The sequence below is a fragment of the Malaclemys terrapin genome, chromosome 20, assembly GCF_027887155.1.
Source record: "Malaclemys terrapin pileata isolate rMalTer1 chromosome 20, rMalTer1.hap1, whole genome shotgun sequence".
NCBI lineage: Eukaryota > Metazoa > Chordata > Testudines > Emydidae > Malaclemys > Malaclemys terrapin.
This window is the reverse complement of record NC_071524.1, coordinates 13,298,829-13,315,738: the sequence shown is the minus strand read 5'-3', so window position 1 is coordinate 13,315,738 and position 16,910 is coordinate 13,298,829. Positions and strand designations below refer to the sequence as shown.

General features: G+C 58.8%; 1 protein-coding gene across 1 annotated transcript; it reads right to left on the bottom strand.

The window, feature by feature from the left end:
* Positions 1-18: 18 nt before the first annotated feature.
* QPCTL (glutaminyl-peptide cyclotransferase like) lies at positions 19-8,133 on the bottom strand. The gene is made up of 6 exons (XM_054009750.1): positions 7,597-8,133; positions 3,481-3,768; positions 2,936-3,088; positions 2,650-2,749; positions 2,017-2,133; positions 19-1,219 (listed from the first exon to the last, which is right to left on the bottom strand). Exons 1-6 carry the CDS (start codon positions 7,816-7,818, stop codon positions 1,074-1,076), a joined length of 1,026 nt encoding a protein of 341 aa, XP_053865725.1. The 5' UTR covers positions 7,819-8,133; the 3' UTR covers positions 19-1,073.
* Positions 8,134-16,910: the final 8,777 nt, after the last annotated feature.

Sequence of the window (16,910 nt, the reverse complement as noted above, 5' to 3'; positions counted from 1 at the left end):
CCAGCTTCTAGCACATGAAAAGTTGAAGCGCCGTGAATCATTTCATCTCCTGTTAAACCATAACCACCCCCCGCCACTGGGCTGGGCTGGGAGAGCTCAGAGGGTGAGATTAGGGTCTGTCAGATTAGCACTGACACCCCCTTGTGCTAGGTACTTTACACACAGAACATAAAACAGACAGTCCCTGCCCTAAAGAGCTCACCGTCTAACTAGACACAGGGTGGGAGGGGAAACTGAGGCACAGGGAGGGGAAAGTTTTACCCAAGCTCACAGGGCCAGTCAGTGGCAGAGCGTGGAACAGACCCAAGGGCTGCAGTCAAGTGCTCTGCCCACTAGGCAGTGCTGCCGCTCAGTCCAGAGGGAGGAGATGGAGGGAAACCAAGGGGGCGCTGGTTCTGCACGGGTTACACACAGACAGGCCCGGCAGGAAGGGGAGGGGAGCTGGGGTTGGCTCCTGGTGATGGGAGCTGGGGCTGCGGCTGGAGACCGGCGGGAGGGGGCTGGAGCGGAGGAAACAGCCATGCCAGCAGCAGTGTCCCAGCCCCGCAGTGCCCAGGGCTGCCCAGCGTGAGGGGCGCTATGGGGAGGGGGCAGCAGCCCTGATGGGGCAGCTCTTTGTTACCAGAGTCGCTGTGGAGCAGCCCCCGAGTGAGGCTGGGAGCCCGGTGCCCCCAGGCCTGAACGGGCCCCAGAAACGGGAGCAGCAGCTGGAGGCCTTGCTGCAGAGAGCGCAGGCCTGGACCCCCCGCAGCCCCCGGTGTCCTGCCCCCGGCACAGTCCGGGTTCAGCCCGGTTATTCCTGCTTCTGAGCCGTGGGCCCAACCTCAAGGGGCTGAAGCACGAGGTTTCACAGACGCAGCACAATCTCCCTTCCCGTCCTCTCTGAGACGCCACCATCGTAACAGCTTCCCCAGCCCCTGCGGGGCTGCCACAGCCCGGGCCCCCCAAGCCGCCTTGCCTGGTCCCTGGGGTGTTTTGGCCACTGGCCCCATGGAGCTCGGCCCAGGAGGGGCGAAGGATCCCGCGAGGCCCAGGGAGAGGTTGGTCCCCTCGCCAGGGGAGGCTTTGGGCAGTCACAGCCACAGGTACTCGGCCAGGAAGGCAGCCAGGATCTTGCAGAGGTTCTCCACGGTCGGGGGGTGCAGGTTCTGCTCCGTGTCCTCCATCGTGTGCCAGACCCACGGGAAGGGGGTGGCGATGAGGTGCAGCACCGGCACTCCTGCAGCCAGACAGATACACGGACGGTCAGCGGGGAACCACCCGGGACCTGCAACGCTGCAAGCACCGGCCTCTATTGCTGGAGCTACAGGAGTAATTCCACTAGCGTCAGCAGTAGTAGACTATTATCCCCATGTGTCCCAGCCACTAGAGGGCGACGTGTGACACATTCTAAACCCACACATGGCCTCAGCAGATGAAGCCAGGCCCTCAGGGATCCGGCCACGACCTGACCTTACATCTAGGAGCCCTGTGCTCCCCTGACCTAACAACGAGCAGCAGGCCAGGTGCATTATGGGAACCAGGTTGGCCAGAGACATCAAACAGGTCAGGGCCAAGTGGCGAGATAGCAATGATGTGTTTATAAAGTCTTTCACCCTCAAGGATCCCAGAGCCTACGTTCAAATTGCAGCCAGCTCTGGGGTGAAGCGTGCCAGGCAGGCAAACAACATCTATAAAGCATTTTACCCCCTTAAATAACAACACTTAACTCTTGCGTAGCCCTTATCCTCAGGGGATCCCAAAGCACTTTACAAAGGGGGTCAGAATGATTCCCCCCACTTCACAGATGGGGAAACTGAGGAAGACAGCAGCAAAGTCACCCAGCAGGGCATCGGTAGAGCCAGGACCTGAACCCAGGTCTCAGTCCCTTGCTCCACTCACGAGGCCAGGCTTGTGGGGGAGCCTGGGGGAGTCTCACCACACATTCTGCCCTGGCTCCTCCAGGGAGGCCCCCCCAGCTGTCCACTCCCACTGCTCTGCGCCTGGACGCCCGGTAACCAGGGGCAGGGCAGGTACCTTTGCGGAGGAAGGGGACGTGGTCGTCTTCGACAGGCCCATACGCAGGCTCCCGCTGGAAGTACGTCTGCTCCCGGGGGTGGGATTGCAGCAGGCCCAGCTGGTGCAGACGCTTCTCTGGGCGAGACAGAACAGAGGGTGAGGAATGGGCTGGTTAATGGGACCTGCGAGGCTGGGGACGTGGTGAGACGAGCCCCACAGCGGCCTGCCTGCTCACACCAGAGCTCCCTGAGGACATGGAGACGCTGCTGTCTCTGGGAGCAGGCAGGGGAAAACGCCAGAGAGGGAGGGGGGATTTCAAACCTGACATGTTGTATTTGAGGGAAATAAAGTGTTGGTGAAAGATGCCAGATCAACAGCCCAGGGGGAGTGAATCTCCAACTCCCAGCTCTTTCCCACAGCTGGGACTAGAACCCAGGAGTCCTGGCTCCCAGCCCCTCCTGCTCTAACCACTAGACCCCACTCCCCTCCCAGAGCTGGGGCTAGAACCCAGGCACTTTTATTCATTGTCAGACAGATGCAGGACCATCAGGACGGGGGGGGGGGGGGGGGGAGAGGGAGAGTAGCTGTCCTGCTACGGGTGCCTGGGGGGCAAGCCCCCTCCCACCCTTGGAAGGAAGGAAGGTTCAGTACCGATGCCGACGAGCCGGTCGAACCAGGAGGCGGTGAGGGGGAAGTGGTTCTGGATGGTCGGGTTTCGGGCCCCCAGCAGGTCCAGCAGGACAAACAGGTTCTGGAAGGAAGCAACGAGGGGTTAAATCTGCAGGGGCCCAGTCACCCCGGGAGGCTCTGAGGTAGAGATTGGTACAAGATCCAGTGCACAGAGTGACCCCCCCCCCCCCCCCCGGACAGGCACCCCCCCCATCCTGAAAGATCCCCTGTGCAGAGCTCCCCAGAGGGGCAGGCGGGCGGCTCTCACCATAGCCTGGAGCTGGCTGGTGCCCGGCTGGTGCTGAGCCTTGGCCATGTGTTCAGCCAGGTGGCGCGCCCCGTACAGGGAATCCCTCTCGCTCCACTCCCCGAAGGCCTCCTCGCCGTCCAGGAACAGCAGCTGCAGCGTCACCTCGGAGCCCTGGGGAGAGACATGGGCTCGCTCAACCCCGGCACTGCCGGACAGGTGAGGGGACTGCACCAGGACAGCAGCAGAGCTGGGGATAGAACCCAGGAGTCCTGGCTCCCAGCCTCCCGCTCTAACCACTAGACCCCACTCCCCTCCCAGCACCAGAGATAGAACCCAGGAGTCCTAGCTCCCAACTCCAACCATTAGACCCCACTCCCCTCCCAGGGCCAGAGATAGAACCCAGGAGTCCTAGCTCCCAACTCCAACCATTAGACCTCACTCCCCTCCCAGAGCCAGAGATAGAACCCAGGAGTCCTGGCTTCCAGCCCCCGCTGATTTTACCCACTAGACTCCATTCCTTTCCCCAAGCCAAGAGTAGAACCCCCAACCTGGGAAGCACTCACCTGCTCCTTGGCCTTCAGCAGCTCTGCGTCCAAGGCAGTGGCCAGCTCCAGCAGGATGGCACAGGGCACGGCCGAGTCAGTGGCCCCCAGGAAGGTGCGGCCCTGCCGGTCACGGGGGAAGTACTTGGAGTCATAGTGGCAGGCCAGGACCAAGCGCCGCCCGGCAGCGGGGTCCAGCGTGGCCACTACATTGGCAAAGCTCACGACACCCCGTGGGGTCCGATCCTCAAAGGCGTCCAGCTCTACCCGCCAGCCCGCAGCCAGCGTGGCCAGGCTATCCACAATGAACTGGGACAAGATGGAAAAGCCGTCAGGGTGCTGTCGGGGGTGGGGGGGGGCAGGTGGCAGCGGTTTTGGGGATATCAGCAGGGAGGCCTGCGGGGGAAGGTCTCACCCTTCTAAGGCAAGGGGCAGGGTCGGAGAGATGCTCACTATCTCCAAAGGGATCTGCCCAGTGCAATGGGGCTAGGATACTCCGAGGCGGACCCCACGCGCTGCCTGACAGGATCAGAGAAGCAGCCCACCTAGCCTGGCATCCCACCTCTGACGGTGCCCAGCACCAGCTGCTTCAGAGGAAGGCGACAGAACCCTGCAGTAGCAGCCGTGGGATGATCTGCCTCCCACGTTTGGGCTCATCCTAACTTAGAGACCAGGTCGAGGCCTGGCACGGGTTCACTCTCTCCACCAGATTGTTGGTACTGACCACCCACTGCTCTGGGTATCCTTGTTCTCCATACAAATGTCCTGTTCCTTCGAGAATCTTAGTAAGTTCTCAGCCCCGGTGAATTCCTGTGGCAGTGAGTTCCACTGGCTAATCACACATCACAGGAAGCAGGTTTTCCTTTTACCAGATTTGACTCCTCCCACCTTTTAATTCCCTGGAATGTCCCCTTCCAGGCACAGGAGAGAAGCATCCTATCAAGTAACAACTGGTCTGGAACGATTGCTGCCATGATCCCTCTCGCTCATCCCACTCCAGACTAACGATCCCGATCGGTCCCACCTACACCCAAGAGGTTTTCCCCGACTCTGCTCAGTCTTGACCCCGGTCTCTGGACCCCCTTTGTTCTATCCCATGTGAGATGGGGGCCATTTCTGAGCGTATCCAGCTGGGTTGGCACCCGGGAAGAGCCGGAGGAGTTTGCATTCAGCGTGCGTTACGCTGCCCGTCACCAGTGAATTCCATCAGCATCGCGTCACCCACCCCCCAGGCTATTGTTATTTGTTATTGTTATTTTTTTGTTATAATGGAGATATCCTATCTCCTAGATACTGGAAGGGACCTTGTAAGGTCATCAAGTCCAGCCCCCTGCCTTCACTACCAGGACCAAGTACTGATTTTGCCCCAGATCCCTAAGTAGCCCCCTCAAGGATTGAACTCACAACCCTGGGTTTAGCAGGCCAATGCTCAAACCACTGAGCTATCCCTCCCCTCAGTTAGCTGGTTCGGGCCTCTCTGAAATCCCTCACGGCCCTCTCTGCTCCTGGGTACCCTCAATCATTTTGCTACTACCCCAACTTCCAGATCATTAACAAAAATATTAAACAACACAGGACCTTTAGCCATGACTGAAACTGACCACGTGAGGTACGGCTTGTGGCCTACAGGTATTTGCTAGGTACGGCACAGGTATAAAGCAATGAGCATACAAGCCTCTGGCCTGAGAGACAATAGCACAGCTAAACAAGGCACGCGGGCTAAGAAGCCTCAGCGTACGTTGCTAATCAGATCTCACAGGACAGAACGCTGGAATGCCTGAACAGCTGACAAGTGGAGATGTTTTAAGACAGGAACATAAGCAGCTGTCCAAGCATAGGAATCCAATGCTAACTAATTAACATATATGTTAATAAGCTTGAGGTAGAAGGCCTAGTGAACTATGGGAGAAGGGCACCCTGACATTAGTAGGGTGAGGAAATACAGATGACGGCTGAGCGGCTTGGAGGGAACTTAGGTCGCAACCATGCACGTTGGGTCTTAGTCATTCTAACCACACTCGGCCTGATCTTGGGCCAGGAACCCACCAAACCTCAGCCCGGTGGTTGGGAAGATAAGTAATCAATGTAATTAAGCCACAATCAATAGATGAGGGAACAGTCTACACTGTGACCCAGGCCAGCTGACTCGGGCTCGGGCTGCAGGGCTAAAAGTTGCCATGTAGATGTTCGCTCTCGGGCTGGAGTCTGGGCTCTGAGACCGTCCCTCCTCATGGGGTCTCAGAGCCGGGCTCCAGCCAGAGCCTGAACATCTGCACGGCAGTTTTATAAACCCACAGCCCCAGCCCGCATCAGCTAAGCCGGGCCAGCTGCAGCCACGCCCCGGGTCTTTCATGGCAGTGTAGACATGCCCTGAAGCAGCTCTTTGCTTCCAGCCTCTTGGCCAGTTTTGGATCCAAGACAATATTTTGTCTCTCACGCCTTGGTGACTTCGCTTCTTTAGTCCCAAGTGGTGCTTAGAAGTTGAAATAACCTTCTCCATCAAGCAACGAGACTCTGAAGTCCCCTCTGCTTGCCTGGAACCGGTAGCCTCTCCGAGAAAGCTGGTACTGAGGTCTCAACTCCAACCTCCTTCCTATTTTCCACACCATTGGTACCAACGTGCACCATGAGCTCCACCCCAGAAACCCATCTAGGGATCTCGTGACCTTTGCACCTAGCTGGTTTCATGGTCACCAGGTCCCCGTTGTCTACATTCCCAACGGTCCACTACCCCACAGCCCGTCTTCCCTCTCTGCTGCAATTCCACCCCCTGGAGCCATCTCCAAAGGGCAGGAGAATCGCCAGGCTTCACTAATTGGGGGGCTTGGAGGATCCCCCACATCCTGCCTCAGGGTCCGTCCATCAGGCGATCGGACGGTGGGGGAAACCAGCCCAATCCCCAGTATCCTCCCCCTTCTTCCCCCCCCCCAACCAGTTGGGACATTTCTGACAAATCGTTTGTCCATCAAAAAACACCAACTCATCCAAATTGTGTGAAACAGGGTCAGGTTTGACAATTCTCCCGCCTCGAAAAAATGTTCCAACTGTCCACATAAAACGTTTCGATCGCTTCGAACAGTCCCATTTTCTGGGTCAAACCAAGAATGTTTTGTTCTGAAATTTCGGCTAATCAGACTGAAGAAAGGTCAAAACTGAAATTAAACATGGGAACCTGATCAAAACGAACCGTTTCCATTGACCCGAACTGGCAAAGAAACGGTTTTGGGGGGTTGCACATACCCGAGATTTTTGTCCTGATTCGAGACAGGAAAATATTTGGAACTTTCAAAAATATTTGCAGAACAGGAAAACCAATTCTCAACGGCTTGAACCTCGGCATGCTGGGTCTGCAATGGACATGTCGTTCGCACAGACGCTTCCAAAATGCACTGCGCTTTCGGCACCCACTTCAAAGCGAGTGTAGCTTCCCCAAGAGGTGCAGCAGACCCAACCCCAAAGATCTTCTGCATCTCTAGTTCAGGCCAGAGCGACTCCACAAACCCAGCTTAGCTTTGTCGTTTGGGTTGTGGAAAGAAAAAAAAAAAACAACAGACCCTGGCTGTCAAAACCCCCAGTGTAGATGCAGCTGCCATGGAAGTGTCGTTCAGGGAAATTGTTCCTACATGGGCAAAACTCTTCTGTCAGCGTCCACTGCGTCTACACTAGGGGGCAGTGCCGGAGGACAGCTATACCAGTACGGCCATATCTGTAGAGCTTGCGTAGTGTAGACAAGGCCACAGACTAACCCTGCCCCCATTGCAGCCAGGGCCCTGTCACTCCTTGGGGCTGGATTCTCCCTCGTGCAATGACAAACACCAGTGCCCTGCGGGCACTGAGTTAGCGGGTCTCTCGCGCCCACTTCGCACCAATGGCAGTGACTGCCCAGGGTCCTGGGTGCAGGGAGGCAAAGCCGCTGTTTGCACCGGAGCCTGAAACAGACGAAGCTGCCCCAGAGCAATTCCTGGCCTCGAGCCACTGGCTGCAGCTGGGGCAAACCCCTGGAGTGTGCAGGGCCCGAGCTTACTCTGGGGTCCCACATTCCAGGGTGTCCTCTGAGCCCGGGATGCGCCCCAATCTCCAGCACAGCACCAGGACCACACATCCCCAAGGCTTCGCCAGGCCACAGCCCACACTCACCTGCCGCACCTTCCTGTTGCCCGGGCTGCCCGAGTACCGCTCGATCAGCATGGGCTTCAGGAAGGAGCCCCAGAGGCGCTGGAGGTCCACCAGGGAGGCCAGCCGCTTCACCTGGCTGCTGGAGAGGCTCCGGGGCTTGTGGCCGAGCTGCGGAAAGGAACAGCGCTGGAATCCAAGGGACCGTTCAGAACACACCCCGCACCAGGAACAGACCCAGACCATCCAGCCAACAGCAGAGGGGTCCTGTGGTCTGGGTCTCGAGCCAGCGGCTGTCTCCTTCCTCGTGTTCGTACAGCGCCGAGCACAACGGGGCCCTGCTCCGTGACTAGGGCTCCCCAGGCATCCTGTCCCCAATACAAGCAGTGGCTGCGAACGGGGAGCGCCCTCCCACTGCGTCCCCCTGCGCTGCACGAGCCCGCTAGGGTGACGGAGAACAGAGCACAAGAGCCAGTGAGAATTAAAGGGGCTCTCCCTGCCCCCACCAGAGTCAGTGGAGGGGAGATGCCAGCACTGGTGTTGCTACTGCCTTTCCAAGGGCTCTGGGCACCCGCACGTCACACCCAGGGCCTCCCCCCAGCCTGCCAGCCCCAGGACTCAAATCGCCCAGCTCCCCTGCACCTTCCATGCCTCACTGCAACACCTACCCCCCCACCCCCCATTACCAGGCACCCTGACTCCACACCCCCTCCCTCCCGGGCACCCTATCCCATCCATGCCTCACTGCAACACCTACCCCCCCCCCCATTACCGGGCACCCTGCCCCCACGCCCCCTCCCCCTCAGACACCCTGCCCCCGTGCCTCTGGCACCCTGCCTCTACGCTCAACATACCTCCTTCCCCCCAGGCACCCTGCCCCCCCGACCCCATTCTTCCGAGGCACCCTATCCCATCCATGCCTCACTGCAACACCTACCCCCCCCCCCCATTACCGGGCACCCTGCCCCCACACACCCACCCCCTCAGACACCCTGCCCCCGTGCCTCTGGCACCCTGCCCCTACGCTTAACATACTCCCTACCCCCCTCCCCACCCTCCAGGCACCCTGCCCCCACACACCCCATGCTCCCTACCCCAACTTTCTTGCCCCTCCCTGGGCACCCTGCCCCCCCCCATGCTCCCTACTCCCGCCCCCACTTCCCCCAGACACCCTGCCCCGCGCACCCGGGCACCTGCCCCCCATGCTCCCCACCCGCACCCCCTGCCCCTCACCTGAGCGCCGGGCGGGCCCCGCGGCTGCCCCCCACCGGCCCCCCAGCCCAAGTACAGGCCGGCGCCGGCCACGAGCAGCAGCAGCAGGAGAAGGAGGCGCGGGGGGGTGCGGCGCGGGGGGGCGCTGGGCTCCGGGCCGCCCCCTCCCCGGCCGCGCCGGGCCCCCGCACCCGGCCCTTTCCGCATGGCGCCGCTGGCAGACAGCGAGCCCCGCCCACGGGGAGGAGCCGAGAGGAGCCCGCAGCCAGAGGGGCGGGGCAAACGCAAGCCACGCCCCCGCGCGGCGGGTCCCATATAAAGCCCCCAGCCGCTTGTGGGCGGGGGCGGTCCGCAAGACCCACCCACAGGAGGCGGGGCCACGACGTGTTACGCCCTACTGGGGCGGGGACGCGCCCTTGGGGGAGGGGCTACACCCACAAGGGGGCGGGGCCAGGGAAGGACACCTCATCACATAACAAGAGCATATTACAAAATGTAACCCCTCCTCCCCCCATGCATCCCTGGGTCCAACCCCCGCCCCAATACAGCCCAGGGTCTGACCCCCCCCCTGCACCCCTGAGTCCTACCCCCCACCACCATACCCTTGGGTCCGACCCCCCTTCCCCTAACACTCCCCTGGGTCCTACTCCCCCACTGCACCCCTGCCCTGGCTCTGACCCCCCCTTCCCATAAACCATCTCTGGGTCTGACCCCCCCCCTCAACACACCCATGGGTCCGACCCCCCTTCCCCTAACAAACTCATGGGCACAACCCGCCCCCCCAACACACCCCTGGATACAACCCCCCCCGAACTCATGAGTCTGACCCCCCCTTTGCCTATCATTCCCATTGGTACAACCCCACCGTGCCCCCATGGGTCTGACCCCTTTTCCTGTAATACACCCCTAGGTCTGACTCCCCCGCACCCATGGGTCTGACCATCTCCAGCACATCCCTGGATCCGATGCCTCATTCCTCTAATACACCAATGGGTCCGACCCACCCCATACACCCAAGGTCTGACACACACCCCCCATGCACCCAAGGGTCCGACTCCCCCCCAGCGCACCCATGGATCTGAATCTCCCCTCTCCAGTGCACCCAAAGGTCCGACCCCTCCCCGCACTGGGTCCCGATGACATGGGGATGAGTGCACATGGAGGACAGGTCCATATGGAGAGAGCAAGCCCATGGAAGGACAGAAGGACAGACTGACTATTGCACCTGGGCCTGGAAAACCGGGGGCAGGGGAGCGTACAGGGATGGATGGGTGACTAGATAGGGGGTGCCCCTGTCCCCTGTGCCCCTCAATATACCAGCAAGGAAAACAGTGCTTAGAGCCCAGCTGGCAGCAGCTGGATTGACGCCCCCCCTTGCTGCTGGCACAGGGCCTGTCTGCAGCACTGATGTCGCTGGGTCGTTCTAACCTCATGGGTCCCGCTGAGGGTGGTCCCTGCGTTCGACCTTCCTCCTGGGCTGTATAACAGGGTTTATCACAGGATTTGCCCCTCACTTACATGGCCAAGAGCACTGGGTGTGAGGTTGTGTGACACACACAGGGTGCTCCCAAGTGGCCAGTGCTTGTGGTTTCATCACGGTTCCCCTGGTATTTGGTGTGTCTCTTAAAGCACCAGCTCCCGGAGTCATGGGATGGAGTGAGATACCGGCTTCCATTGAAACATAAGTTTCTAGGTGTCCATGCCACCAGCAAATAAAAAATCTCCCCATTTTTTTAAGCTAATGATTTTTAAGCCCATGGCATGATTTTGGGGACCACTCCTGTGGTTTGAACGCTTGGGACTGGCGATGCTGTGTTCTGACAACTCCCCGACACAGCAAAATGTCCCAGGCAGAGCGGCTTGTGGATCCAAAAGTGTCAGAGAACGAGGAGAGGGGGCAAGTGGAAAGGAAGGCTGGATATCGTGGAGCTCTCCGGGCCCAGGGGCAGGCTGTCCTGGCTAAGGCCTTAGTACCGCACAGCTTGGATCTGAAGCGGAAGAGTGCGTCCCTTGGATAACCAGACGTGGTATGGTTCGGTTTACACTGCAGACCGGAACCGCACTGCGGCTGACCCAAGCGCAACTAGCTGCCTCCTTGAAATCATTATTTATTATACAGATAATTGTAGTGCCTTAGAGCACCAATCCCAGGCCATGACCCCTTGCGCTAGGTGCTGTACAAACACAGAGCAGTCCCTGCCCCAAAGAGCTGATGATCTCTGGATAAGACACAAGCTGGCAGGTGGATTCAGACCGACCGGGGAGTCCTTGCTGGGCAGCACGACTGTCTGTGTGCTTGGAGCCTTTCTGGCTACAGAGGCATCTCCCGGAGGGAGCCCTAGTGCTGCTGGGGTATTTAAACCCAGACTGGATGCTGGGGAACGGATTCTCCCCTCCATAGACACTGGGGCCCCCCACTCGGCCCCACGGCAGCGTCACCCATCGGCTGGCAGCAGGCAGGGTTCCCTCAGCTTCATGCGTACTAGGGGCAGCTCCTCCGAGGTGCTCAGGGACTGACTCCCGCTTTGGGCCTACACGCTGCCCTTTAGTTTCTCCATCTTCCGCCCGCTGTGCCACCCGGGGCCACAGGGTCGGGGAATCAGCAGCTGCCGCATCTTCCTGTCCACAGCAGCAGCTGCCCACACACACACAGCGGGAGGAAAGCAAACAGGGATGCCAGAACGTGGCAGAGGAGGACTAATGGAGCGGGGAGAGGCTGGAGCTGGGGGAAAACAGGGGTGCGTGGGTGAGACCCAACAAACTCATCCCACCCAATTTCTAGCTTCTGGCCCCTTGGGCTGGCATCAAACCAGAAGAGAGGCCAGGCCTCCTGGCCTCTTACCCTGCAGGACCCATCATGCCCTTTGGAGGCCTTGGCTCTGGCTTGGTGCCATCTGTCACGGAGCCCCAGGATCGGGGCTACGCCCCAGCTTCGGAACAGCCTCTCGGAGGAATCCGTCAGTGGGCCAGGTCCCTCAGGTCTTACTCGTCCTCCAGGATCGGCCATGTGGCCTCCCCACCTCCGAGACTGAACCTCTGGGCTCCAGCCCTCCTGCTGCACCCTGCGAGCTCTGCCCAGCGGGGCCAGCCAGGCGCCTGGGAGAGCCTTATCCCCCTTGCAGGGACTGACGCCCCAGCAGCACTTGCAGGGACGCTCGGCAGCACTGGCAGACCTGTCGGGTTTATTGGTCCCTGGAGCCCACCACGGGATGGCCCCAGCTTAGCGCCGAGACACGGAGGTTAAAGCATCATCCGGCCTGGTCAGCCCACGCCCAGCCAAGCTGGAATGGCTCCCACAGCCAGACTCTGTATCTCTCCCCATCTGACCTCCTTGGTCAGTTCCCAGGTGTCCCTTAGCCTGCCCTGAGGCAAACAATCCCTTTCCCTTCCACTAAGTAACCATGAACATCTAGGGGAAACTGAGGCACACGTAGGATTCATTCCAATATTACAGGAAATCCCCACTTTGTCACACCATCACTGCCCCCCATGCCCGGACATTGGGAGGATGAGCACCCCCGCCCCCTGGTGCCAGTTTCAGGCCCAGTTTCTGGCAGTCAGAGGTTTAGGGACGCCCAGAGTATGGGGCTGCATCCCTGACCATCTTGGCTAATAGCCACTGATGGACCTGTCCTTCAAGAGCTTATCTCATTCTTTTTTGATCCCTGTTATAGTTTTGGCCTCCGCGACATCCCCTGGCAGTGAGTTCCACAGATTGACTGTGTGTTGGGTGGAGAAGTACGTCCTTGTGTTTGTTTTAAACCTGCTGCCTGTTAATTTCCTCCAGTGACCCCTGATTCTTGTGGTAAGTGAAGGAGTAAATAACACTTCCTTATTCATGTTCTCCACACCAGTCCTGATTTTATAGACCACCTCTGGGGTGAATCACAACAGCTCTTTATACAGGAATCCTATCCGCTCCCACCAAGCACTGAAATGCAGCCACCTCTGGGGTGGAACACAGCAGCTGTTTATACAGGGCACAGCAATGCTACATTGCAGTTCAGGACACATCTACAATTTGCAAGTCTCTTCCCAAAGTCTGAGGTGCTCCCTCCTCCCAGATCTTGAGGCTCATACCAGACTTCCCCTGAGGCAGTGGGAGAAGTTGTTTTGAGTCATCTGGAGGCAGCAAGGTGCAGGTTATGTTTGTGGCTTGGGCGTGCGGGGAACAGGCAGGGAATTATACAAAGCAGAAGAGCCCTGAGGGCTGATTGAAACGATTCTGCTGCTACCCAGGAAAAGCCCCTAAATCCCCTTGGCCTTTATAGCCCCAAGAAAAGCCTAAAATCAGCCCATGCAGGAAAGAGGAAACCAAGGTGAAGGGCAGACTGGCTCTGACGTCCCTCGAGAGAATGGCAGATCGATGGGCCCAGCTGCTGTGGAGGGCTAATTGCCACAAATGGGGACTTAGCCCCAAAAGGCATGCGTAGGACGGCTGGGTTAGGACCCAGCAGCCATGGGTTCTAATCCTTACTCTCCTGCATTCTCCTTATGTGACATTTAGCCAGCCACGATATTGCTCCGAGCCTCAGTTTCCCTGTGTAGAATGACCCAGCTCATAGGGCTGTTGGGAGGGAACTGCCCCTCCCCCCCTCTGTGTGTGAGGCTCAGTGACAATGATGGGGGGCCCATACAGAGCGGGGAGCTGAGAACTTGGCGATTCTCGGGGGTGGGGGTCAGGGCCTTGTGAGAATGTACCATGCTCAAGTGTGAGCCAAAGGGTCCCCTGTTCTTTGCAAACAACTCTCACCTCAGAGCGGGCACACTCATTACATCAAATACGTTGCTTGCAGGGTACTTGACCATAAAAGGTAACATGGGAGGTCTCCACTGAAAGCTGGCAACGTATCAATGTTCACAATCCTGGCGTGATGTGTGTAGGGGTGAGAGTTATATAGTGAGAGTGTCACTATATTGGCATTTATGCCCTTTTGGTCTTAAAGTGAAAAGGAGGATGGGGGCAGGAAGATCCCTCAGGGACGGCCTGTTGCGGGGAGCTGCTACCCTCCCTGGCTCGCTGCTGGTGATGCAGCGCCACTGCCCTACCGCAGAACAGTCAATAGAAAGCCACCAAAGACAACTGCAAACAACCCAGACCAGGTGGAGGTGGAAGGGAACATTGCGCCAGACAGGGGATCTGCCGGTGAATAGAGAAATGACTTTCAGTAGAACACCAAGTGGGGAGATGCCCTCTGCATCCCTTCACTGAGGAGCGGCTTGGGGAGTGGGGTTTTCATGCAAGTTTGGATCCCGGGGAGCCAGCCAGCTCTGCAACGACTGAACGTTGGGATGGGCAGGACTTGCTGTATTAGCTAGGAAAGGTAAAACGAAGGCCCGTTTGCATTGAATGATTTTGTTTTGTGTTGCAACCATTTGTTTCTCTCCCTCGCTTGCTAGTGGAACCTCTGTTCTTTCCTAAATCAACCTTGCTGGGGGTCGTTACATGTGCTGTGCATCACCGGAGCGGTAGTTTAAGGTTAAACTGGGGCATGCTGCACCTTTGGGGGCAGAGGAGCTGGGATTCCTGGGGGTAATCAAAGCCCTGGGCTGGATATCACAGGGGGGATGCAGCAAAGGGACGCGGGTGCACCCAGAGTTACCCCGCAGGGCGAAGCCAGGGCTGGCATAGCTCGGAGGAGGGGGCTGGAGCAACTCACGCCCAGTTACCATCAGCCAGGCTCCCTCACGCTGGAATTGGGGGGGGTGACTCACTGTTCTGGGTACCCCGAGAACTGTCACATCAAGTGGAGGGTTTTTCATCCCCCAGGGAGCACTAGGGGGCTGGATGCCTTAGAGAGGAGATGGGGAGGCAGAGCTGCTACCGTTCAACCCCCGGCGTGCGGCAGCCCTCAACCCCCTTCGTTCCGCTGCCCCGTCACATTCACACTCGGGGCCCCGTTTTCCTCGAGATGGCCGGATGGACACGCAGCTGATGCTGTGATGAATCAGGGCACCCAGCGCCGCAGGTCGCTTGCTGCCCACCCCACACACAGCATGGCAGAGCCCCCAGGGGCAAGAGCTTTTCCCCATGCCCAGCCCGAGGCACGTCCCGGCAGCCTGACAAGGGCAGACCCCTCGACTCCATGCAGCCACGTGTGTCCGTCCGCTGATGGGGAGATTAGAAATAGCGCCCCCCACCACTGCCACTCCCCGTCAGCTTTGATCCAGCTTGGTTCTGGAGCCCAGATGGGGAAGGGGATTGTGAGACGGGCCATGCAACCCACAGAGATCGCACGAACCAGCATGGCCTGCTGCCCTCTGCTTGGCTGGGTAGCACCATCTCCAAAGGCCAAACCCACCACTCGGCATGGAAGGTAGGTGGCTGCGTTCTTATGCTGAATGGCCATGCCTGCTCTGCAAGGAGCCCAGAGGCGTTTCCACCCCCAGAAACCTTGACAGAGCCGTCACGGGGGCCAGGCCCAGCCATAGTGCCGGGCCCAGCCTGAAGGAACCTTTTCCATCCGTTTCCACCCACCCACAGCACATACTCAAGAGCCTGGGACGTGGCTCAGAGACATGGCTGGGGGCAGCCCACTCCCTTGGAAGCAGATAAGCACATGTGGGTGCCAGGGCGGTTACATAAAGTGCATGGCGAGCCTGGGTGAGCATGGAGATGGCTCTAAGCCCATCGGTTTGGCTAATGGCTGGGTGGTCCGTGCTCCAGAGAGACCCAGCGCTTCCTAATGAAACGGCACCACCCCGTACGATTCCTCGACTCCAAGGCCAGCTGGGACCACGGCGATCTCCCAGCCTGACCAGCTGGGTGGCACAGAACTGGCCCCAAACCATTCCTGGAGCAGATCTGTTAGAAAACCAGCCAACTGTGATTTAAAAGTGGTTAGTGATGGAGAATCCACCACGCCCCAGGGTAAGTTGTGCAACTGGTTAATTAGGGGCTGTCCACACATTATATAACACCGGGGGGCGGGGTGGCCTTAATTTTGCATGGTTCTTTCCATGCTACAAGTGGGGCTTGGAAAAATCACTCCCCAAATGTTACATGGTTTATGGACTCTCACTAGCTTCAACTTCCAGCCCTTGAATCCTGCCACACCTTTGCCTGCTGTACTGAAAAGAACCCAGGAGCAAGGTTTTGTTCCCCAGGTAGGTATTTCTAGACTGGGATCAAGTCACCCCTTAACCTTCTCTCCCTCAAGGCCTCACCCACCCCGTCCAGCTTGGTACAGCAACTGCTGGCCATAATAGGACCAGAGAGGGGGTTCATGAAGCTGGGCCCCAGACCCTATGCGCCCAGCCAGCCTGAGGCCACCTACCCATAGGTGAGCGGAGCCACCAGGCTGCATCGGACCAGGGGCTGCCCAGCCTGCCGGTGGCCAGTGCCAGAGGAAGGTGCAAAGATCCCTGCAGGGGGGCAGTTCGCCCTCCAGGAATTCCCTCCTGACCCCTAGCAGTGGCTGGGTCCTGCCCAGAAGCAGGCTGGTTCACGGCCCTTCGGGGACTAGTTCAGCATTTGCTAGGCTGAGTCAAGATGCTCGTTAGCCAGAGAAGCGCCCAGTCCTTTTCAGCGTCCCCCTCAACTCTTGGGTCTCCGTAGCATCATGTGGCAGGGAGTCCCACTGGTCAATGGAGCAGCGTGGGAAGCAACCGGGGCTAGATCAGCTTTGAATTGGCAGCTGTAAGTTGCAGCGACCCTCCCCTCGGGCCAAACGCTAGGAGGGCGGGTGGCAGCTTACCCAGCACTGCCACGCCTGTTGTGAATACACACAATTAAAGGCTTGTCTTCACTGCAGAGTTATCCTGAGTTAGAACCTAAGCATTGCTCCTCAATCACCTACCGTCCACGGCGCAGCAGGGCCAGGAACGCCCGCTGGGCTAACATTCGCGTTAGCACAACTCGCCCGCCCTGCAGTGCGGATGCAGGCTAGCTCCGGACGAGCACGGCTCGTCCTCCAACGCCTTCCCACCATCATCCCACGGGCCCAGAACGGCCAGCCAACTCCCGCCACAATACACTGTGGACGGGGGGCATTTCCCAGAGCGAAGGGGAAGTGAAAATCTAGCCAGGGTGGGGGCAAGGACACACCTCGTTGGCCACAAGGGGGGCTTGGAAAATGTCCCCCCAAACTTGTTTTTTTTGGATGGGTAATTGGGTTAAGAAGTAA